Source organism: Fringilla coelebs (assembly GCF_963513975.1).
Source record: "Fringilla coelebs genome assembly, chromosome: 20".
Classification (NCBI taxonomy): domain Eukaryota; kingdom Metazoa; phylum Chordata; class Aves; order Passeriformes; family Fringillidae; genus Fringilla; species Fringilla coelebs.
The window spans coordinates 1,920,967-1,944,600 of NC_140046.1; the positions used below are offsets into that span (position 1 = coordinate 1,920,967).

General features: G+C 43.8%; 1 protein-coding gene across 8 annotated transcripts in view; it reads right to left on the reverse strand.

Moving 5' to 3' along the window:
• The window catches only part of USP32 (ubiquitin specific peptidase 32), a 61,399-nt gene extending 47,166 nt beyond the window's left edge, over positions 1 to 14,233 (reverse strand). For all 8 annotated transcript variants that reach the window (XM_084218996.1, XM_084218999.1, XM_084218998.1 and 5 more), the window contains exon 1: positions 14,121 to 14,233. In XM_084218996.1, the coding sequence (XP_084075122.1) occupies positions 14,121 to 14,178 (58 nt within the window). In that variant the 5' untranslated portion in view covers positions 14,179 to 14,233. The remainder of the gene's footprint in view (positions 1 to 14,120) is intronic.
• Positions 14,234 to 23,634: the final 9,401 nt, after the last annotated feature.

Genomic DNA, 23,634 nt, shown 5'->3' on the forward strand with positions numbered 1-23,634 from the left:
AGCTGATCTTTGTCCCAAAAGCCTGAAATACTTCATTAGACTATGTGAAAATAAAGGATTTTTTCTGGTTCACAGGTTGCCAGCACAAAACCCAAACCAGCTCAAGCAAGGGAGAAAACCATGATGTATCGACAGTGCTGAGAGTCAAAACAGGAAACAGAACATTGCATAAGCAGGAAGAGAAAACACAGGATAAAAAGGGCAGTCAAGGTGAAGGGTCAAGAACCTTCCCAGCTCTTCTGACTGAAGCACTGGTGATTTCCCCCAGAAATCCAAGAATCAAAATGCCCCCATTACTCTTCAAACACATCCCAAAATCTGAATTTCCAATGCCACTGCTGGGTGAAAAGCAGCTTGCTAAGTCAGTGCCTTAAAAAACAAAATCCCACCAGCCCTGCACATCACGAGTACACAAAGCAAGCAATAATTTGCAACCATCAGCATAACATTGCATTTATTCTTTACTAAAAATAACCAAATCTGAATTCTAATATAACTGACAACTTGCTCATCCTTCAGAAAGCAAGAAAAAAATCACCTGTCTCAAGTTCTTCCTCACTTCCAGCTCAGGTTTTTTCATAATTCTAATATTTTGATTTTTAAGTGACAATTTTTGAGGTTCAATATCAAATTCACAGGGCATATAATTCTCTAACCAGACAATTATCTTCCCTGTAATCACTCGCTCAATATTTCCCTTAGGAATCTTCATCCTAGTTATACATGGAAATTTTATTACTTTTTTCATTAGTCTTTATTGTGACTTAATGGCTGTGGTTATGAAGTTGTCAAGAACCAAAGCAATTACTAAAAAGCTTCAAAGAGGTAAAATGTGCAAGTGAAAGTAAAGTGTGTTTGGGAACAACCCCAAATTGGAGGAACCAACTGCAAAATACAATTGAGATAAATGAACCAGCTATGACTAAAAAGTCAACCTCCACACCCACACACTCTTGCTAAAAAAGAATCCATTTGGGAATATTTTGGGAGAAAACAGACTAAAAATTCCTGCCTTCCCTAATGGAAAAATGAACCCACTCCTAAGGAATCTTTCATGAGTGAAATATCAGAAATGGCACTGCTCAGCTTTCACAGGGCACCTCCACAAAAGCTTCACACATTTCCCAGGAACAGGAATTTAAGGATAACAACACCACGGTTTGGGTATTGGGGAAAAATAAAGGAATTACTCAATTCAGCTGGATTTTTTTCCTCCCACCTATTCTTTGTTTCTGGTAGCAGTGGCTCACCCTGTGGATAAAGCTTTCCCTGCTTCTATCAGACCTTCCCCTAATGCATATCAAAGGTTTAACATCTCCCGTGCAGGCAGTGCAAGGAGATTTAGTCATTACAATAGGATTTGCCAATTTTCTGTAACACCAATACTTAGCATTTATGTGATGCTTTTAATCTTCAAAGAGCTTCCTCCTCACAGTTCCCATTCCCAAAAGAATGCCAGAATTCCCAGCCTGTTTTACCCTTCTCTATCTTCATCAGGGCATGTTGCTGTTAGGATTAACTCTCCCAGTAAGCCCAGTGTGGAGAGCAACTGGTACATAACAGCCAGTGAAATAATAATAATAATAATAACAACAGTGAAATAATCCTCCCACTATCTGAGCATGGAAATCTTATTTGCCATATTTTAGATCCTCAGGAATTAAAGGAGTTTCCTGGTCCATTCACATGAGCCATGGGATAAACCTGAAAGAACCTGAAAATTCACAAAACATTGCAGATCAGCAAAATCTATTTCACCATTTTTACAACTGCAAATTTAAGCCCAATCAGCTGCAATATTATATATTAGGGACAAACAGGGATTCCTGTTATCAAGTAAAGAATTGGTGAACTCATTCTCCAGGAGCAATTCCTAGCCCTGGGTCATCCCAGAATGTCACCTTTCCCACCCACAGGCTCCTGTCCTCTGCTGGCTGGGAAAAGGGGCAAAAGGGGGACAAGTTTTAAATGGTTTTAAAGAGAGCACACACCATCCTGAGCAGCAGCCCTGAGAACCCTGAACTACCCTCCAAGAGATAACATGGACTACAAATTAATCAGGAGCCTGGGAGTCCCATCTTCCCCTGAGTTCCCAATATTTGCTCTCCCTTTCCACTGCTGTTTTCCTCTGATGCACCTTCAGAGTTGTGGTTTGTCCACGATTTCCCAGGTGAATGTTTTAGCTCTCAATCTTTCCAGCATTTAGAATTAATCTTTAGTCCTGTTTAGATTAGAAATTTAACTCAGCTTTTCTGAGCTGTCCCTTCATCAGCTTTCCTGGCAAACACACTGAAGGTTTGTGTTGTTTTAGGTGAGCAGAGCAGCTTCTGTCACAATTCAAAAAAGCTGCTTCTGCTTTATTACCACCATGAAAATGATCGAGACATTTATGCTTGTTAAGATTCACAAAATTACAATATAAAACTCATTTCCAAGAAATAAACACCCTGCTAAAATGAAAAGCAAGTGCCAACTATGTAAATGCAAACACCACATAAGGACCGTGCAACAAAATAAATTGAAATATAACAAATATTTCATATCCTGTCTCCCAGCAGTGCCAAAGACACTAAACACAGCTGTAATACGAATTGTTCTTTAAATAAAAAATTATAGTCTAAGCCTGAAAGTTAAACAGAACCTACAACTTCTACACAGGAAGGCAGAGCTTCCCATCACCTTCAGTGAAGATGAGAGGCAAGGAAGGAGCTCTAATTTGGGATTGCTGGCATAGTTTTGATCAAATATTCACTCCAGTGCTGGCCTCTGGCAGCTAAAAGAGCCAAGTCTAGTAAAGCACAGTACTTACACAGTGTGACACGAATAATAAAAGATTCAGATAATATTTATACATTGCTACATCTTAATTTCTGAAGTCAGAGGAAAAATATGACTCACTTGCAAGTCAAGTGCTCTGGCACAAGCACTCCACACGTGTGTATTCATATGGCCAAGAAAAGGCTCTCTGCTTCCAGCCTTCCTATTCCCAACTCTTGGGGACACATCTGTCTAAAATACCACCTCAAACTCAGCTGTGAAGGGAATATTTCAGTGTCAGGCCCCAAATTTCTGTCTCCTGTCACACTGTCACAAACACATAATGACAAGCTTGATATACAACCTGTGAAAGGCTGAAAAACACCAGCACAATCACAAACAAAGCCACTGGACTAGGGAGTGAAGAAATAAAATAAAAATCACCACGTGCTTAGTTCTGGGACCCCGTTACATGGTTGGTAGAACACCAAGAACTGAATCAGAGCTTTATTTTTTAACAGACAATTGCAAACAATGAGCATTACTATTTCCAAACTCCATCCCCACTGCTGCATCTCCTGTTAAGAGAATCCTCAATGAACATCCCAGGATTCATATTTAGGATTATCCTGGAAGATGCCATGCTAGTTTTACATTAGAGAGTTCCTCACTGCAGATTTTCAGCATTAGCTGTACATTACTCCTAAGGCCCTCCATGGGAAGGATGAAACAGCACATTCAGAGCCACCCTGGAACAGCTGCATGAAAGCAGCTCCCAGTCTCCAGTGCCACTGAGCAGCCTGGAGGGGTGGGATGGCTCCAATTCCAGAGATTGCAATGAACACCCTGCCCATTGTTCCACAGAAGCAGAAAAGGTGCCAGAATGACTTCTCACCAAAGAGCCCCAGTGCCCTGAAGAGAGGCAGCAGCTGGGATCTCTCTCTGAATCCCTGGAGAGACTCACAAGATATCCTCAAGGACATTACAGTCTCTATTAGCAGCAGTACATTTGCATAATAAATTATGAACATTTTATGATTCTATATTTATCAAATATTTTCTATTCTGCTTTTTAATCTCTATCCCTGTAGCACTGTGACCTCTGCAGATATTTATCCTGTGTTCTGCACTGGAATTAAAGCATGTTGTGGTTTCTTCCTGCTGTGCCCTATCAATGTTGCAATCTAGTCACTATTTTAAAAACAACATTAGTTCTCACAACACATTTACACCACAATTCTTTAACCAAGGTGATTAGAAGATAACACTGAATTGCAGGCAACAAAAAGAGAGGGGAATTAGTTAATGGCAAAAAGATCAATTATAATTCTTTAGGCAAAGACAGATCATGCTGTTAGCTGCAGGATTGGAAAACAGGGACCAAAAAGTTCTGATATTACTGTTCCACTGATAACAACCCTCCCTAAATCCTGCCACAACACAGAGCAGGCTGCCCTGACTGCACCAAGTGCTGCTCATTCATCCCAAAGCACTCCTGTTTCAGCTGTACAAAGTGCAAATCCACTTTTTCAATTTTTAAACTGAAATCTGGGATTTAACTGTATCACATCACGAGGGAAAACGTGCTAGAAATCTTGACAAGACTAGGAAATTTCCAGAGTAAGATTTTGCTTCTGGATAACACCTAACAGCTAGAAACAGGGATTGAAAAGAAGTGCTTCTTCAGCCCAAAATACATTCATGATGCCACATTCAAGTCCATTTTTAGAACAAATTCAATCTGCAAAACTCAAGTTCTCATAATTACTATCCCAATACTTTCAGTTCTTTTTCCCCCACATCCACAGACTTATTCAATCTGGTACTTCCTGTTCTGTTTAGGGCTCTGTGTTTCTTCCACTTTTTATTTCATTCAAGGTCTCAGAATTTTAAAAGAACAAATTTTGCAAACTAGTGGAGTAAAATTAATCATCTGAAACAATTCCAGCATCTGAAGGGAGCTTACAAGGAAGCTGGAGAAGGACTCTTCATCAGGAGCTGTGGTGGTAGCAATGGGTTCCAACTGGAAGAGGGCAAGCTTAAATCAGATAGAAATTCCTGTTAAAATATTTCAGCTCAGGAATCTGTCACAAACCCTGAGCACTGCCATTGTCACCAGATTTGAGATAAGGAACATCCATTCAAACACAAAAGAAACATAAGCATCCATTCTATATTAAACACTTAACATGAAATTAAACTGTGAGTGGATGACAACTGAAAGACCAGCTGACAAAAAGAGAGACACAATGTGAATAAAATCACTGGTTTTGAGAAAGAATTCCAAAGGGCTTGTAGTAGGTTTTATTTTCAAAGGATGAAGCCTATATTTCTATACAGAATATAATTCTCTCTTATTTTGCCCCAATGACATTGCCTCTCATAGCTTGTGGGCCCAATTCAGACTCTAAACTAAGTGAAGCAGCTTCAAAGGATTTGAAAATTTAAAAAAAATCACCAAAATAAATGTGAGAGGTTCCTTTTTGCCTCTGTAGCTGCTGCTGGAAGCAGTGGCTGGCTCAGAGCAGCTGCCCCTGCCTGGCCCTGTGGCTGGGCAGGAGGAAGTCAGAGCTCTTTGTAAGGTACAGACTGTCTCAGGGACTATTTAAAACCACTCCAAAAGTCAGAACCACAGGGTCTGGCAAAGCCAGACATCCTTTCTGCCCATCTCAGCCTGCCCAGTGCTCCCACCACGAGGGAGGGCTGGCCCTGCTGGTTTTCCAGGAGCATCCCTGTCCCAGGAACTCCGCTTGGCAGAGAGCTCCTGGTGGTGGGCACAGGAACCTGGGCACTTCTTTAACACCACCATTAATGCCTTGCTTTGCCCCAAACACACCCGTGGGAAGCACAGGTCGCCTCAAAAGCACATTTCCATGGGATGGGAGAGGCCTGTCCTGGGTTGTGACAGGTTAAAGGAGGATTTAAACACCCTGGAGATCAGGGCATGTCACTGCATCTGCCAGGTCACCCCACCTGTGACAGCTGAGCACGCCAGGGGAGGCAATGATTCACTGAGGAACCATTTCAGGGCTTGCACCAGTCCCACATGAAATAACATTTATATGGGAAATAAACCCTGGGCACTACAAACTGCCTGATCAGCCCTTGCCCAAAGCTTCCTCAGCCAACTCCTTTTATTCAACACCAAATAAAGGCCCTGTTGCACTGGCACGTGCCAGTAATACACTAAAATAACTAAGGAATTTCCTTTAATTCTAATTAATCAATTAATAGACTACATAGAAAAATTCTGATTGATTGTAACTCACACCAGTTTTTAAGTAGATTTGGTGAACTACTACAAAACCCACATGCAGGCACATTAAGTGACAAACCAAGATCTGAACTCAGTTTACAGCCATTAAAAATCAGAAATGCAGAAGAGATTTTACATCAGTTTAATAAAGCAGCATTTCAAAGTGATGCACTTTCCAAACAAGCCCCACCTGCAGGGACCATGTCAGCCCTGCTCAGCTGTAAATACAACCCCATAAAAATCCCCATTTCTCAGAGGTGTTCAAATTCATTATATAAAAAAAGAAATGAAAACTACTCTTAGACAGCTCAGCTGCAAACATTAAAGCTACACAGCCTATGAGATATGGAGTCATCACTAACAAAGGTAAGGTGTCCCTGAAGAAATCACAAAAGAAAATGTGCATTAGGATTTTGCCACTCTTTTTAGGCAAGCAGGGAATTTTATTCCAGTAAGTGCTAGCAATAATCCAGCATTCAAAGTTGGGTGAATTAGGCCCTTTCAAACTCTTAGGCAGAATCTACCTTAATGGATTTTTCTTCTACATTCATCTTTGCCCAAAGGCTTCATTGTCTCATTATGTAAATGACCTTTTCATATGAAAATTAAATGTTAAAGATGCTTTTTGTAGTTCTTCAATACTGCAAATATCACATGGACATTCACAATAATTCAGACTAAGTACAACTTATAGAAAAAGCACCTGCTTCAAGGAATGGAACAAATTAAGAAATAACTTGGTTTTAAATGACTGAGAATTGAAAGTCTTAATTAGAATTAACCCACAGAACTTTCTTTTCTATACAGAAACTCAAACTAGGAAACCATCAGGCAAAAAGGAGCCCTGTAGGAGGCCTAAAAACCCCAGCTGGGCAGGTCTGGTTTACATCAGGCTTGGAAATAACCAAAGGCAGTGGACAGAAACAACTCTGCTGTCTGGAAATGCCACATTTGTCCTACCCTTCCTCCAGCAGCTTTCTGTATGCTCACAGTATTTAGAACTTCTTCTTGGACCAGAACAGAGCAGGATTATTTTAATAACAATTGATAATGAAGTCATGGAGATGTCATGAGAGCTCTGGACTCATTAGACCTCCCATAGAGCAAATGATTTATAGCAACTTATGACTTCACAACCTAACCAAGGATACATTCAATTTTCAGAAGATAGTGACACTTTTGGAATGACAGATAATAGTAACATGTGGATTTTTAAATACAGAACAATCCTACCCAGTCTTACCTCAAAGCAGGAATTGTACAATAATCCTAATTTAAAGAATTCAATAGACACTTCATGCCTCACCTCATCACATTACTTGGTAATGCTGTGTTCTTTTCCATTCTCACAGGCTTGTCATCCCTTCTGAGGCCCATTTTTTTAATCTGATTTCATTTTCTTGAGTACCAAAGAACTGAATGCCTTACTTATTTCATGAAAGGAGACAGTGGGCTGAGTTCCCTTGAGCACAGCAAAGGGGTGAGGGTTGTTTTACTCCTTCCTGCCACAGTGCCAGCAGCCAGAAAGCCTGAAACTGTTACAAGTCAAGTAAACAGGATTCAAAGTAGTCCCCTCTTATTTTTTTTTCTTTCACATTTCATTAGAGATGCTTCATCTCACACTAAACAACTTCCTAGTTTCTATTTTTATCCTTTTTCTTTTTCCTCTCTAGGACACTGTCAGGTAGATTTAGGACTTCATCAAAACACGACTTCACAAAATTGAAGCTGAAGAGAAATATTTCATAGAATCTATCAGGTTGGAAAGTATCTCAGGAGGTCACTTGGTTCACCCCTGTGCTTGAAATTGGGTCAAGGCTGAACTCAAACCAGCTTCCAGAGGGTTTTGTCCAGGCAGAGCTTGGAAATCTCTAAAGATGGAAGTTCAACAACTTTCTCTGGGCATGTATATTAAAAAAAAAAAACAAACCCTGGGGTAACAGGAGGAAAAACTAGAAACTGATTAGAAACTATAAAACAACTGATGTCATTGATTAAAATCCAAGAAATAAAGCTCAGGTTTAGGACCTGGGAGATACACAGGCATATAAGCTATAATCCAAATAAATGTTTCTAGGACTCAGTTTCATTCTACATCAAGATAAGAAAATGTATTACATACAGAATAGCCTGATAGTGGTCTTTTCACTTATATCAAGATATTTAACACTCAAAATGAGGATTTGTCCAGCTTATCCTGTGACCTCCAGCCCCATGGCTGGAATGATATCTATTTAAACTCCCCTGGCAGCTCTCCTGCCTGCTTTGATTGGAGTCTCCAGTAACACGCTGACAGGACAAAACTGCAGCTAATATTGTGAGCCTGCTCCTATTTAGAGACATGATTCACCTGAGAAGTGAGAAACCAGAGGATTCCCAACATTTACTGAATCATAATTCAACTTTTTGAGGGTTTTTTCCTTTAATATGATCAACTTTTTTCTTATTTATGAAACACCTATGTTCTTAAATCCTCTTTTCTCAGACTTGCATCACTCTCTGCACATTCAACACTTGTGCAATCACCAAGTTTCTGCTGTGCTTGGGAACCATCTAAGAATTACTAAAAACCTCCTTAAAGGATGCAATCAGCTCCCACAGAACCACAGCACTTGCAGCAGCCTAAGCAGGAGGCAATATTTGCCCCTAATTTGTAAGTTTTCAACTGGTATTTCATAAAGAGCCTCTAAAGACCAAAAAAGTACCTCAGGAAAGGAAATTTACCGTTAGCTGACAAGTTCACTCCACCAATGTTCCTCATTTCCAATAGGAAATAACTTGGGGAGTCCTAAGCAAGAGGCTGAAACCCCCTGAGTTCACTTCCCTAAACTTGGAACCTGAGGTAAAGGAGAAAGTGGTGGCTGCAATTCAGCAGCTGAAGAATTACAGATTTAAACCCAACTCTATTCCAACAGATCAGCTGTAGGGAGAAGGATTTGGGAGTGCTGCTGGCTGAGAGGCTGGACATGCCCTGTGTCCTGGGCTGACCCCACAGCACGGGCAGCAGGAAATGGGGATTCTGCCCTCTCAGGTGGGATCCCACCTGCAGAGCTGCTCCCAGCCCCCAGGGGCAATCCAGAAGGACCTGGAGCTGCTGGAGAGGAGGCACCAGGATGATCAGAGAGATGGAGAAGCTCTGCTGGGAGGAAAGGGTGAAGGAATTGGGGTGGTTCAGCCTGGAGAAGAGAAGCTTTGGGGTGACCTAATTGCAGCCCCCCAGTACCTGAAGGAGCTGACAGCAAACACAGGGAGAGACTTTTTACAAGGGCCTGGAGTGCCAGGACAAGGGGAATGGCTTCACACTGACAGAGAGTGGATTAGACTGGATATTAGGAAGAAATTCCTCCCTGTGAGGATGGTGAGGCCCTGGCACAGGTTGCTCAGAGAAGTGTCCAAGGCCAGGTTGGAGCAACCTGGTCTCATGGAAGGTGTCCATGGCAGGGGGGTGGAACAAGATGATCTCTGAGGTCCCTTCCAACCCAAACCAGTCTGTGATTCTAAGGAGCATCTTCTCATCAGTTCATGGAAGTTTCAGCAGAATCCCCCAGTCACTCCTGCCTTTGAAATACATGTTCAGCAGAGCCTGCTGAGGTGCCCTCCCAAAACAAGCACCACAACTGAATGCCAGAGTTGTGAAATAATTACTGCTCTGTGAATTTGAGTGGCCACTTGCAGCTCTGCAGCTTTATAAACAGGAAGTGTGAAGCTCTGCATTCATACCTGCTTTCATCATATGACAGAGCCCTGAAGCCATCAAATACTGGCTGACAGAACAAGCCTCGCCGTAGAATCTAGACTGTCTCCACAGTGGATTCTATTCATTCTGATAGCTAAAAAAAAAGGCTGAGAGACTTCTAGGCATTTTCAGCACATGCCTCTGAAACTCAAGGCTCAGAAAAGCACAGGTTTGTACCCTTAGAAAATAACATATCCCAAAGAACCTTCACCTCCCTATCATAGTCAAGCTCTGGTTTTCAACTGTGAGAGAAAATAAAGCAGAACACTGATGGAATACAGAAAGAAGAGAATAAACTACTAAAATGGTTCCCTGACCGTTTTTCCTAAAAAGACAGCTGGGATTTAGAAAGTTAATTTCATAATCTGGAATAATAAAAAGCAGTTTTCCATGGGCTGAAAGGCTGAGTCCATGGATTTGTCACCAAGCTGAGATCGACAGCCTCAACTAGATGATGATATATTTGCACAAGTTTTCCATCATCCTCCTGTCAGATTTATGACATCTGTACGCTTGAGGATGTTAATGATCAGACACCAGATATATTTGCCTTGATTTAAATAAAACAAATGTAGCTATTTTTCATATTCAATCAAGACACAAAAGGTCATTAGCAAGATTTATCCTCTGCCCATCACACATTAGTCATTACTGCACACACTCACCAAGCTCCTTGTGGGTTAGAGAGGGTTTTTGTTACTTTGGTGTTCTCCAGTTGATGCCATCTCAGAGAACACAACCAGGGAAGAAAACTGCCTTTAAAAACCACCATGCCTTGAACTCTCCAGAGGCAAAACCTGTGGAATTGATACACCTGCAAGTTTTGCCTTGCTGTTAGCTGACATTTTAACTGCATGTACATTTTCTAACAACAGCACTTGTGTGCTTTCATTTTGCTCTTTTTCTCAGAGATCACTGAGCACAGGACCAAACACAATTAAATGGATTCATCAGCAGTCACTCATTTCTCCAAATTCTATGCTCACTGACCATGCTGATGTTGTGGCAGCTCCCTTTCTTCCATCCTGCATTAATGAAACAAAAATTTTAACTTGCTTTGTGCAGAAGGGAAACTCTGCCTTCCTCTCTGGCCCAAATTTGACAGACCCACGATTATTCACCAACATTTCTTTTAAGTGGTTCCCTGACTCAATATTTAGCATGGAAATGCCCTGAATTACACCTGTTCTAAGCAGCATTCACAGAAACTTTGACTACAGATTCTACAGTTTCATAATTCACAAGTACCTACATAAATTTATGCTCAGACTACGATTATCCTCTCAAAGTTACTGAAGCAGAACACATTAACAGCCACTGGAAAATACAGTCTAGAGGGATCTGAAATAAACTGGCCACCAATACCACACAGGAATCTCTTTCCTAGAATTCTTATTAAAATATTCCATATACAACACAGGACAGTGCAGGAATGAATACAGTAGTGATAAAAGGTTCTTTTTTTAAAATAAAGTTTTATTGGCCCAAAGGCAGCCCTTTGAGGTGTCAAGACTGGCAGCAGGAGAGCTAAAAGATAAGGCAGACTTTAGAGCACCATCTCCTTGGCAAGGCCAGAGCACCCAGCCAGCTGATGGACACAGTGGTAGGAGAGGAGTGGGAAACCAGGGACAAACACTGAAAAATCCACCAAAACAAGACACTGGCTGACTTGCAGCACTGCCCTAAGCAGAAAATTGCTGCTGGAGCTTAAGTCTAAGAAAAAAGCAACAAGCTCAAGAGCCACAGTACCAGTTCATGCCACCACAAATTCAGTTTGATAAAATAACTGACAATTTTATGCTCAGTTTGGAACAAAGCACTTCTGACTTCACCTCTAATGACCTGCCCAAGGATTTCATCTCCTCACAAAGAATCCATCCGCAGAAGGAGGTCTGAGGTGTCAGGAATAGCTCTCCTCACTTCTCATCTCATACCTTTTCCACAGCAACACCACTTTGTGCCTCTGGCTACTATAAATAAGATGACCACAATTGGCAAAATTCATAAAAAGAGATGTCTAAAATAGCATCCCTTGCTTTCCACTGCCAGGCTGCTCAGGCAGACACAGATCTCAAGGAGGCTGATGACACTCCTGTGACCTGCACTGGTGGACACAGGACAACTTCACCGTGCCCATCCACAGCAGTGTCAGCTGCCTGTGCCAAGGAAAAAGAGGAAAATAAAACAGCAGGACTGTCTCCTGTTCAAGGGTGGAAAAGGCCATCAGCACCAGGCCGCTCTGGCACTTTCATCTCCTTGAACAGAAGTTACATTTTAGCTACAGTTATTTATATTGTGAGCCTTTAACCACAATTCCCCTCACCTTCACAACCTTTGGTTATTACCAAAATGGAATTGCAATAAATGAAACTGCTTAAAGTCAGCCTGATATTCTGAAGCTGACAGAAGCAGCATTTTTCCCAGATATTCTGAATAACTGAAATTCAAATTGGTGACTCAAAAATGCAATCGTAGCATTCTGAATGATTACCACAAGTACAGGTAACCAGCACTGATTGTTCATAAAGAATTCCCAGCAGAAAAATCTGTACAAATACCACCTAATACAAAACTTTCTCACCATTTAAGAACCAGGAAACAGTGTTAGAGAAGGTGGATCTAACTGGAGATAAATATATTTGGCTTTCTTTTTTTAACATTTACGTTCATCCATTATCTCTGCTTGTGTCCACACAAATGCCACAAGTACCAGCAAGGTTCTGTGGAATAGGAATGGTCTAATAAATAATGTTTTGATAACTGGCCTGTTTTATACATACAGTGATTCACTGGTTAAGTAAACAACATAGTTATTTAGCAAAACACCAATTTATAACAGAGTGCCTAAAACAACCTTTCTGGTCTCCTACAGAAAAACAGTATTGAAGGTCTCATATAGAGAAGAAAAACATCCAAAAAAATATCAAAGAAAAGTATTATATTCGCTGCACAGAAATAATTTCTTATTAAGAAGAAATCAATCTTGTGAAGCATCCAGATCAACTGCATTGATTTTGAAGCAATGTAAGAGTTTAAGTCTAACTTTAAAATTCAAAACACTTTTTTCTTATTTAGGAACTCTGGCATATACATTGTGACCAAATGACTGTCTTCTCCACCAAACAGCTTATTTCAAACGCTCCCTGATATATTTAACTTCACACCTCTACCAAGCTGCATTTATAACTCCAGCTCTTCTAAAAATACGTGCACCAGAGCTTTCAAAGACTCCCCATACTTTCACTAGCAGTGAAAATCCTTCAGGGCTGTTATGTTTAAAATCTGTAACTAGTGACTTTGAATCATACGTTTGTTTCTCCTGCTTGACACTACGTTGCTCCATTTCCTATCTGACATGGCATCCCTCAGAGGCTCCGCCAGAAAAGAAAAAAAAAAAAAAGAAAATATTTAACAAAAACCCCATTTCACGTCAATTTGTTTCTTTTTCAGTTAACACCCAGTGGTTCCTCCCAGTTCTCCCTTATCACTCCTGACATGCCTCTCACATGCAAGCAAGAAAAAAAAGGGCAGCCATAGACTGGCTCGAGCTTATGAATTTTATCAGGGCTTTAAATATCAAACAGGTGAGCTGCTTTACCTGCGCTGCATCACGTGAACGCACAATAGGGCAACAATTACAAACACCTGTCCTCCCTGCAAACCATTTACTGCCGACAATTCCTGTCCCTGTCCTGTTCTTTGTCCTTGGACTTGGCTATCAGTTCCAGAGCCAGGGAGCTCCCAGGGTGTAGCTTGCCGTCGCCTTGGAGCCCTGCAGCTGCGAGCATTCACCATTCAGCTTGTTTATGTTTTCCCTTCGCTAGTTGCTCTTTAAATCCTCCGGGATGACCCTAAACCGGGCTAAAACAGCGACATCGAGCCCGAGCCACGCACGCCACATCCATCTTGCCATGCGGAGCCGCAGATGCGTGATCCCCGAGCACGGGGAAGTAAACACGAGGAGCGGGAGGGACGGCGGAGCCGGGAGCCGTGTGACAGCCCTGTCACACCGGGATGGCAGCGCTGCCCGGTTTATGCCGGCTGCCCGCGCACGGCCGGCCACAGGCGGAGGCCGGGCCGAGGGACGGCGGGGAGGGGACGGCACCGGCGGCGGGGACCGGGCCCTGCCGGGGCCGCCTTAAAGAAGGGGAGAGAGATAAATAAATAAATAGATAAGATAAATAAATAAACGACGGGGTGGAGAGGCGAAGGCTGCGGGGAAGGAGCCCCCGAACGGCGCAAGTGCCTCCGCGCGGGGTCCGTCATGGAGGTGCCGCCTCACCGCCCGCTGGCGGGGGGCAGCGCGGGGCCCCCGCACCCCTCCCCGCCAACCTCCACCCACCCTCCCGTCCTCCCCGCCGCCTCCCTCACCCCTCCGCAGGGCCTCGTCGTAGCCGAGGAAGCCGATGCGGGACTCCTTGGCGCCCATGGTGCCGCTCAGTCCATGGCCGCGGCGGCGCCCGCCGGAGCCGCTACCGACGGGGGAGGGGGGGCGGGGCCGCCCGGGGGGGGCGGGGGGAGGAGGAGGCGGCGGCCGCGCGCCCGCCCCGCCGCCGCCGCAGCCTCCATCGCGGGTCACGTGGGGCGCGCGCGCCACGTCACGTGGGGCGCGGCGAGGCCGGGGCGGGGCTGTGATTGGCCAACGCCGACCCCCCGCTCCCGCCGCCCGCCCGCCCGGCGGCGCCGTCGCGCGTCCCCTCAGGGGCGGCTGAGGGGGAGCCGCAGCGGCAGTGGTCGGGGCTCTGCAGCGCTGCGGCCGCGCTGGTGCCTCCTCGGCTCCGGGTTCGCTCCGAGGCCGCAGAGGAAGGAGCTGTGACGAGGAACGACCTGGCTCTGCCCCGGCAGAGGCGCTTCGGAAGGTGTCGCTTGCGAAAGCTGTCAGCGCTTCCCGTAGCGTGCACCGGCGAGAGGAGAAAGGCTGCCGTGCGATGGGGCCCCGGGCGGAACAGCCTCAGGCTCGCTCCTGTGGGAGGGTGAGAGTCGCAGCACCCTCAAAGTGCACAGGGAACAGCCCCTCACTCCCCTCTATCCTCGCAGGCAATCAGCCCTCAGCCCCCTCAAACCTCACAGGGATCATCCCCCTCGATCTTCCCAGGGGATCAGCCCTCAGCCCCCTCAAACCTCACAGGGATCTTCCCAGCGGATCAGCCCTCAGCGCCCTCAAACCTCACAGGGAACAACCCCTCAATCCCCTCAGATCCTCGCAGGAGATCAGCCCCTCAGCCCCCCAAAACCTCACAGGGATTATCCCCTCAATGCCCTCAAACCACACAGGGAATCAGCTCCTCAATCCCCCAGAAAATCATAGGGGATCAGCCTCTCAAACCTTACGGGATCAGCCCCTCAGCCCCCTCAAACCTCTCAGGGCACGGTGGTTCTCCTCAAAAAGTCCTCTAAGTCGCAGGACTGCAGGCATGGGGTGACAGTAGGAGGTTCCTGTTCCATTAAAATGTCTTTTCACTGTCTGAAACAGAAACACGGGCTGAATTGTGAAAGGATCAAAACCACCCCTGCCCTTTGCTGTTCTCCAGCATGTTTGCTTTTAGTATTCAGCCCAGGACTGACACAGAATGGGAGGATTTCCCAAATGGCTTTGTTACAACATTAAGCCTGGTAACCTACCCTGGGTCACTCCCGAGCAGAAAATAAGGAGTTTGAAAGAAAACACTGATTTCTAAGGGCAGCTTGTTCCAAGGATTGTTCCTGCCCTGAAACAAAGCCTGTGAAAACACCAGTTGCAAGTCATTCCCCGAGTTACTGTTTCTGCACAGAATGATCTTGCCACATCGGAGCTGCAGAAAGGTCAAGCCGGAGTTGCTTTCTTGCTGATGTAAGTTCATGCGTAGGTATTTTTATAGCAAACATTCCAAACAAATTTCATATCTGATATGCAAAGCCAGGAATGCTGCTTACAGAGACACAGGCTCCAAGGCCAAATTTCTCCTCATGTAATCCAAGTACAAACACACTACAAATGAAATAAGCTCCATAAAGCCTCCTTGTATCTTTTCTGAATTTTTTTTTAATCTTTGATTTGTGGCATATCAAAAAACCATATCATTTTCAAGCATAAGATCTGCCACAAAGGGACCTTTTACTTCTCTTATGAGGATGATGGGGAGAACTTAAGTGATTTTTAAAAATAGAAATTAAATTGGTGGAAATATACTTCAATCATCAGCCACTGATTATGTATTTATCATTTATAGAGTAAAGGTAAATGTAAAGGTAGCAGAGGAATAAGAGGATATAAGCTGCATTGATATATATATATATCCTCTTATTCCTTACCCTACCTTTACATATCTCTTCTCAGCATAGTTTCTCACCAAGCAGCTTTCAGTTTAGATACAAAATAAACTCTTTACAACATTTGAGAATTAATTCAACAAACATGGCAACGTGTCAATCAAAAGCCTAAGTTGGCAATACCAGAAACAGCTGGAGAAATCTGTTTTATCTTGTGATTGAGAGAAATATTCCATGGCATCCCTAGAGCCATGCTCTGTTTGTGATGGATCCCTTTTTAAAGTATTAACTCTCAGCTGAGGAGATGGGGTTTAATTCCTGACTTCTCTGCTGTGTTCCTGTGTGACCTTACGTCCAGTAATAATATTTTAATGTTTTGGTTTCTCCTCTGAATTACAAAGATAATGACCGAGTCCCATTTTGCCTGGAAGGAGCAGCACTGGGACACAGCCAGCCCCGAACTGGCAGAGCAGTTAGAGAAAGCAATTAGAGCAGGAAGCAGCTTCACTGCTGGGGTAAGGCAGCTCCACACCAATTCCTGCTGGTTTTCAGGCCAATTTCTCCATGACTGTTTATCCTCAGGCTCTTACTAGAGAGCAGCAGCCAACCCCTGAGCACCAAGGCTCACCAGAGACCTGACGTGACACTGCCAGGACTGTTTTGTCTACACCCAGCAGTGAACTGCCCTGCCAGGATAACTCTGACCTGATGCCTCTGCAGCCACCACAGTTCGCAAAATTATTCAATTTTTATCTGTGATGTCAAGACAGAATCTCTACTTACAGTTCACACAAACCCCGCTCTCGGGCAGTAGAGATTATCAGGCAGTATGGGGGGTTTAATGACAGCCAAATCATGAAAAAAATGAATGACTGAAATTATAATCACAAGTCAGATCCTGCCATCAGGTTATAGTCACAAACAGCTGACTGGGTATTTGGTGCAAATGAGGAAGCAGAACCCTCTAGCGAGGAGTTCCTTCCACTGTGGAAAGGAAAAGGGATGGAGTGATAATTCTTAATAATGGCTAACACGTCCTATCAACCAAAAAACCCAGACCTCTTTCCAAAGAAAAGGTATGACACTTTAGGAAAAACCCTACTAAAGCAGCATCTCCTCACATCTCAGAGGTACAGACAGTGTCCAAGAACCAGCAGAATTTTGTTTGAAGAGCGCTTCAAAATCATTTACTGGATCCATTGTACACACGGTGGCCTGCACCAAATTTAATCACAAAGATACTCTGGATTGGAAAGCCAGGCTGGAGGCTCCCGATGGCAGTGTCTTTGTTCAGATTAAATTAAGCATGTTCTCAAAGGCACTGAAGCAAGAACCCAGAGATAAGGCTGTGTGTGCTAACCCTGGATTAGATCTGGCAGTAAGTTTTTACTGAAGCCTTATTGGGGAGCACAAGATTAGATGTTGCTGCTATTTAAATGCTGTGTCAAAGGTAAATCAAATTAAGATACAGTGAATTTAGACTTGCATTAGATGAATTGAGCTCCTCTCTTGTCACAGAGAAGTGCTACGTATGCAAATCGAACTGGGCACGTGTCCTCTGGATTGCTGGAATTTATTTAATTATTCGCTAATCAAAAACTAATTCACAAGCACTTAGCAAATATCTTTAAGTGTCTCTGCATCACTGTCAAGGATCTGAGGCAAAGCAGGTATTTACTGCTGCACAAGGAGCAGCAGGAGCCTGGCAGCACAGCAGCTGTCGGGCTCTGCGAGGCTGCTGCAGTCCAAGGCTAAGGAACAGGGGAAAATCCACAGCCTCCAGCTCAGGCCACAGCAGGCATCTGCAAGGAGAAGGAGTTTGGAGCTGCACTTGAAAGGCCTGACCTCAAAAGGGATGAGCCAAACAGCAGAAGAACTGCTGCAGCAACTCAAAAACACTTCTGAGAAGAGCACTGTAAGGCCTAAGGATTTCCTCATTCATGTTCACTAAAACAGAAGCCAAAAATGCAACTTTGTTGCTGGCCTCTAAATCTGTGCCTCTTGCCCCAATACCTGTCTCCCCACCCTGGGATATTGCTATTTTTTTAATAGCACTGGACAAACACAGGACAACTTTTACCCCTTCCTGCTTCAGACAGCCCTGACAGGAGTGTGGCAAAGCACATCCCAAATATTTGAGAAGAGTAGAAAGTGGAAGAGAGATCAAGAATGGAATAAGAAGATTCAATCAGGTCTGCAATGGTCAGAGCTAAATAGCTTCATATCTAATTACAGTGAACTGGTGAATGAGAAAAATACCCCGAATTATTATTTGCCAGTCTGATTCTGATGTTATCAGAGAGAGAGGAAATACATAAGGCTTCCTCAAAGAACAACAGAACAATATTCAAATTGAAACTTCTATCACATCCCACATTTTCTAGGAAACAAGTGGCTTAGAGTGGTAGCAGAGGGTGACAGATTTTTATGAACTCAGGGGGAAATAAAAGGAGCAGACTCTTACCGGGTCCTTCCTATTGTTGTCATGTAGGCTGTACTCCCACACTATTGCCAATATGAACTTAGTAGTGGAATACTGCAGGGGAAAATGAAAAATGTAATTTAAAAAAAGTATTTAAAAATGAAATTAAAGTCATCCCCCTTGTTGAAGGGACATGCTAATGAAGGCAGTGCTCACCAGGGCTGCAGTGTGCTGTAGCCAGGGGACTCCCAGAGTGAGATGATTGGGATTTTTTCCCTCATTTCCAGTTTGAGGGCACTTCTTTTCACACCTTCCCTAGAGATCCCCTCTTCCCAGTACTCTCATGACTTTTTGGAGCAGCTGCCCATCTCCACCCCCCTGACACAGCTGCCCGTGTCTCAGCAGCCAGGCCCTTGCCCTGGCATCATCCCCTGCTGCTTCCCGGCAGCAGCAGACACCTCATCCCTTCCTTTTTCCTGGTGAGTTCCAAGCGGGGCGGGGACACGGGAGAGAACAGCGCGTCCCTCTGTCCCAGAAGGCTGAGCTCTGGTGACAGTTCAGTGTGGGGGTGACAGCCACTGCTGCACAGGCAAGAGTGACAGCCCTGCTCTGCACACCCACGCATGCCAAACGCCAGACCTGTACATCAGGTTGTGGCAGATACAGGAACAGGGTTTGGATGGCACTGCCCAGGCTCCAGAAAAGGCAGCAAGGGAAGTGGGAGCATCCCTCAGACCTCATTTGACCTGTGGGCTACCTCTGTTTAATTCTGCCACCCCTTTATGAGAGAAGTAATGAATGTTTCTGCTGAGCCACTTATCCCTGGATGTTTGTGTTCAGGGAGCCCGTGACAGGTTTAAAGCTGCTCACATTACTGCTCAATCCATAATTTCACTCCTGTTATTAATAGTAGGATCTCCACAACCCAGGAAAGTGAGGCACATTACACACGTTCACAGCTATTTTAAGGTTTGTGGGTAAGTGGCCCCCCACTTTTCCTGCAGTTGCCTTTGAAAGACAGAGAAGAAAACACCATAAGGCACCCTCCACTCTTGATATTCTCCTAAGCAAGGCTTCCCTGTGCGTGGAAGGGTGGCACGATCACACTTGAGGCCCACAAAGAACAGTGACAAACTCTTCTTTCCTGGCAGACTTTGCTGCTGCTCCTCCAACCCAGGAGTAACAAGGTGCCACAGCTAATGGCAGTCACGAGTTAAGTGTAATGCCTTGGATATTTATAAAAATATCACGTCCTTCCCGCTTTTCTATCAACCTGTTTGATTATGCCTTATACAGGGAAAGTGTGACAGAATTAATCAGCCTGCTGGAGTGCACACTAAGGGAACAGATGAGCTTTGGCAAGACTGTTGTTAGCACTGAAAAACTGTGACAAAAAAGAGGCAGACTGCAATCCAGACACGTGTCATTCAGAAAATGAGACATGCTATGATTTATCAACGTACCAACAATTGATGGGAATAGAGATCTCCCATTTCAAAGTGTTGTCTCTGTGTAGATTAAGAGTAGTATCTGTCATCAGGAAACAATGGGAGAAGAAATGTATTTGATAAAAGCAATTCTGTGCTCCCTTGTAGACAGAAACCACTGTGGTGTTGGAATGGAGGTAAAGGATTTCTCTGCAGTTCCATCCAGGGCAGTAAAAAACACCAGCATTGTGACAAGAGGAAGTGCAAATAATTAATACCAGAAGATCAAATGAAAGGAGTGGCTTTGCAAGAAGTGACTAATGTTGACTCTGCTCTGGGAAGGCCCAGATTGCCTCATGGAAAGAGGAGTTAGTGTGGCCCCCAGAGCACGGCACACAGCGGGCAGGGACGCACCATGGAGCACCTCTCCCCTACAAAGAAAGGGCTGCTTTCTTCTCAGCTCAAAGGCTGCTGCTCACAGCGTCCCCAGCACTGCAGCAGTTTGATTGTTGTGTACAGAGAAAGCAAAACCAAAGCATCAAACACGGACCAACTTGGGGAACATTTTGCCAGCAGCTGATACAGTGGGAAGCGCGTCTCAAAACAGCAGGGCAGCAGAGCAAAACAAAAGCCACAGAGCCAGAACTGTTGTGTCATTTGGCACATCCTGGCACTTTCCTTAATTCTGCTTCAAAACTTGCAAGGGAAGGCCAAAGCTTCTTATTTGCTAATTAAGGTTTCACACGATTCAAACATTGAACAAAGGACATCCCCAAACAGAGAAACCTGCCAGCCTTCGTGCCCCTGCCAACAGGCTGATGTCTCAGTTCAGTGCTCTCCCAACACAGAGTGAAAGAGCTCTGGACAATGGCATACCCAAATGTGCACACACACACATTTTTATGCTGACATGCACACATTACCTCTGATCAGGTTCTAAAAGTTCCACTTCCCTTTGGGAGTTTTTGTTAAGGACTCCAGACACCCTACAGACAGGGGCGAAACAGGCATTAAAACAGCAGACCTCTATTTTATGGTGTCAAATGACTAATAACAGTAATTAAGGATCCTGAAGCCCTTTATCAAGAGGCATTATCTAAGATGGCATCATGCCTGTAATCAGAGTCAATGAAAAACTGTTTGATCAAGCCAAGAAGGCAACTAAAACAGTCTGATGAGTTGCCATCTGCTCAAGCCACCCCACCCCCTGAATCCAGCAGAGAGCCACTGCAGGACACCGACAACCAGGTTGTTTTCCTGTCATTTCAGCTGAACACTCAGTGCCTGTCGATGTGTTCCAGAGGATTTCCAAACCCAAACGTGACAGATCACTGCTGGACATGTAGCTCTGACATTTTGCTTTGCCACTCTTGTGGATTGATTGTGCACATGCAGCAAGGTAAAGCATTAGGGATTAATGAGAATTTTGCCTACCATATTAAGTATTTGCATGTATATTTATTTTATAAAACAAATGGTTAATTGATCCATAAAAGCCTTTGGTACTCACTCAGCCTCTGGGTAAAAGTCCAGGTACTCCCAGAAGTGCTTTTGACCCAGCAATTGTAATAAAATCTAGGCCTGGAGTATGGAGTAGACTCTTGAGCAGATTCTTAGCAATAGAAGACAAGTTCAGGGTAGATGAAGGTTGCCAAATTGTCACAGTTTGAAAAAGAAAATTGGTATATTCAAGGAAGGAGCAATTTGAAGTTCTTATAAAGCACTTGGACACCACAATGATGGGCAAGAGTTTCTTCACTCATTTTGCTTTCTCTTATCACTTCCCAGCTGTTTCTTCTACTTTCAGGTAGTTTCAATTTATCCTTCTATTTTTACCCACACAGTTCACTAACAGCCTTTGAGTTGAGATTCTTCTGGCTTTAGTGATGAGGTGCCAGCTGTGCATCCCTGCAAGCTGGTGCATGTACGACCTTGAAAATTTCTGGGAAGCCAATCAGGAGGTGCTTTCAAACAGTCTCCTATCTCCCAGAGAGCATCTCTCTGTTTTTAGCTTTAGATATATATCACATTATAACATCCAGAGCATTGGGCAAACATTACCCAGCTAATGCCAGCCCAAACCCCTCCCAGCCTGTACCCTGTTATTGCCTAAGTAACAGCTCCTCCATTCCACTGAAGCCAGCCCAGGGAGTTCTTTCTGCTTCCTTCTCTGCAGGAATATTAAACCAGAATGAGAATGAAGAGAGCTGTTAATTTTATGTCACGTCAAGGAAACTGAAGGTCTTCAGATCACACTTTCTCCTCAGTCTTTTAATTGCAAAATTATATTTCAAGATTTGACACAAGTTTCTCACCTCCCTGTTTTCAAGCTACTAGCAAGCAAAACCAGACAAAAATACTTCTTTTTTCCTACTCTGCAGAGCCTGTTAATTTCAGATAGGTGAAATATTGCTAATTAGTAGCATATTCTAACAGAACTTGTGATTTTACAGAGAGCTATGTCAAACTAAACCAGATTAAGGGTCAGAATGTGCCAATCTTTTCATTGTTGTCACTTTGTGATTTATGTTCCCCCTCAACATGTGCCCTCCCAGGTTCTTGGAGCCCTTGGCTAGCACTGCTCAGCTGCTCCACAGTTATTCCTCACACCAGATCCAGCAACGAGACATTCACAGCACGCTCTTCTCACATTTTCTCTAAACATTAGGTACAACAGCAGAAATAGAAATTGGAGATTTAGAAGCAAGAGACACCGGAATCCGGGTGGAAACAGATGACTAACAGAATTTTTGCTAAATAAAAACATGAAAAGGGGTAAAAAAAAAATTCCTGAGCAGACATAATACCTTTTTTTTCTGGATAAGTACTAATCTAGGCACTGGAACACTCCCACTTCTAGATATGATGCTTAGTAACATGTTTTTAATTTCAAATTAGATTTTAATGAAAATAATGGGAAAGCTCCTTAAATAAGTTAGAATGAGACTTTCTGTGGTCTCCTCCAGGTCCCACACTTTTTACCTTTGTCATGAAACTAACTCCACAATGCTTGACCAGCAGCGTGCCATGACTCTTCCCTGTCATCCCTACAGCCATCCACAGTGTCTTTCCTTTTGATTAAACTTCACCTTCCAAGATGGAAACTCATGCCTTGCCTCAGCATAACACCCTGCACAAGGGGATCTGAGCATCTAGAGACCCCACAGGGACTTACACAAGCAATAAAATCTCAAACCCCATTTTTTGGGCAGATTAATGTTCTCTAAGTTACCCCTGCCATAAGCTATAAACAGCAGAATATGCACTTCTTTGCATTCCAGCATGTTGTGGGAGATCATAAAGGCACTTAATATATTATTTAAGCCATTTAAGCAAGATAGCACAACGGCTGTAATTAGCAACAGTTCTCCAAATCCCCATATGCCAGACAAAGGCTCACGTTCAGCATTTCCAGGCTTGTAGGAGGGAATCAGAACATCACAGAAATAAAATCCACGCTCTGCTTTTTTTTCCTCCTGCCAATCTCAGCAGAGCCTGTGTTTCACTTCAGCTACTCCCCTGCACCACCATACAAGAGACCCAAAGCATAACGTAAAGAAGATTGCCCTTTTTCAGGGTTATTTTAAGAATAACAGTCTACTCAAAGCTTTAAGAAAGAGAAATGAAGCCACTTCTCCTGACAGCTGCATTCTGCAGGCAGGAGGGGAACTTCCTTGCTTTTTCCTTTCAATAAAGACAAAATACAACGAAAACCAAAATTTGACTTCCTCTAGAAAATCCATGAACTGAAGTCAGTGTTAAGTGGGAACTTTGCAGCACTCCAAGC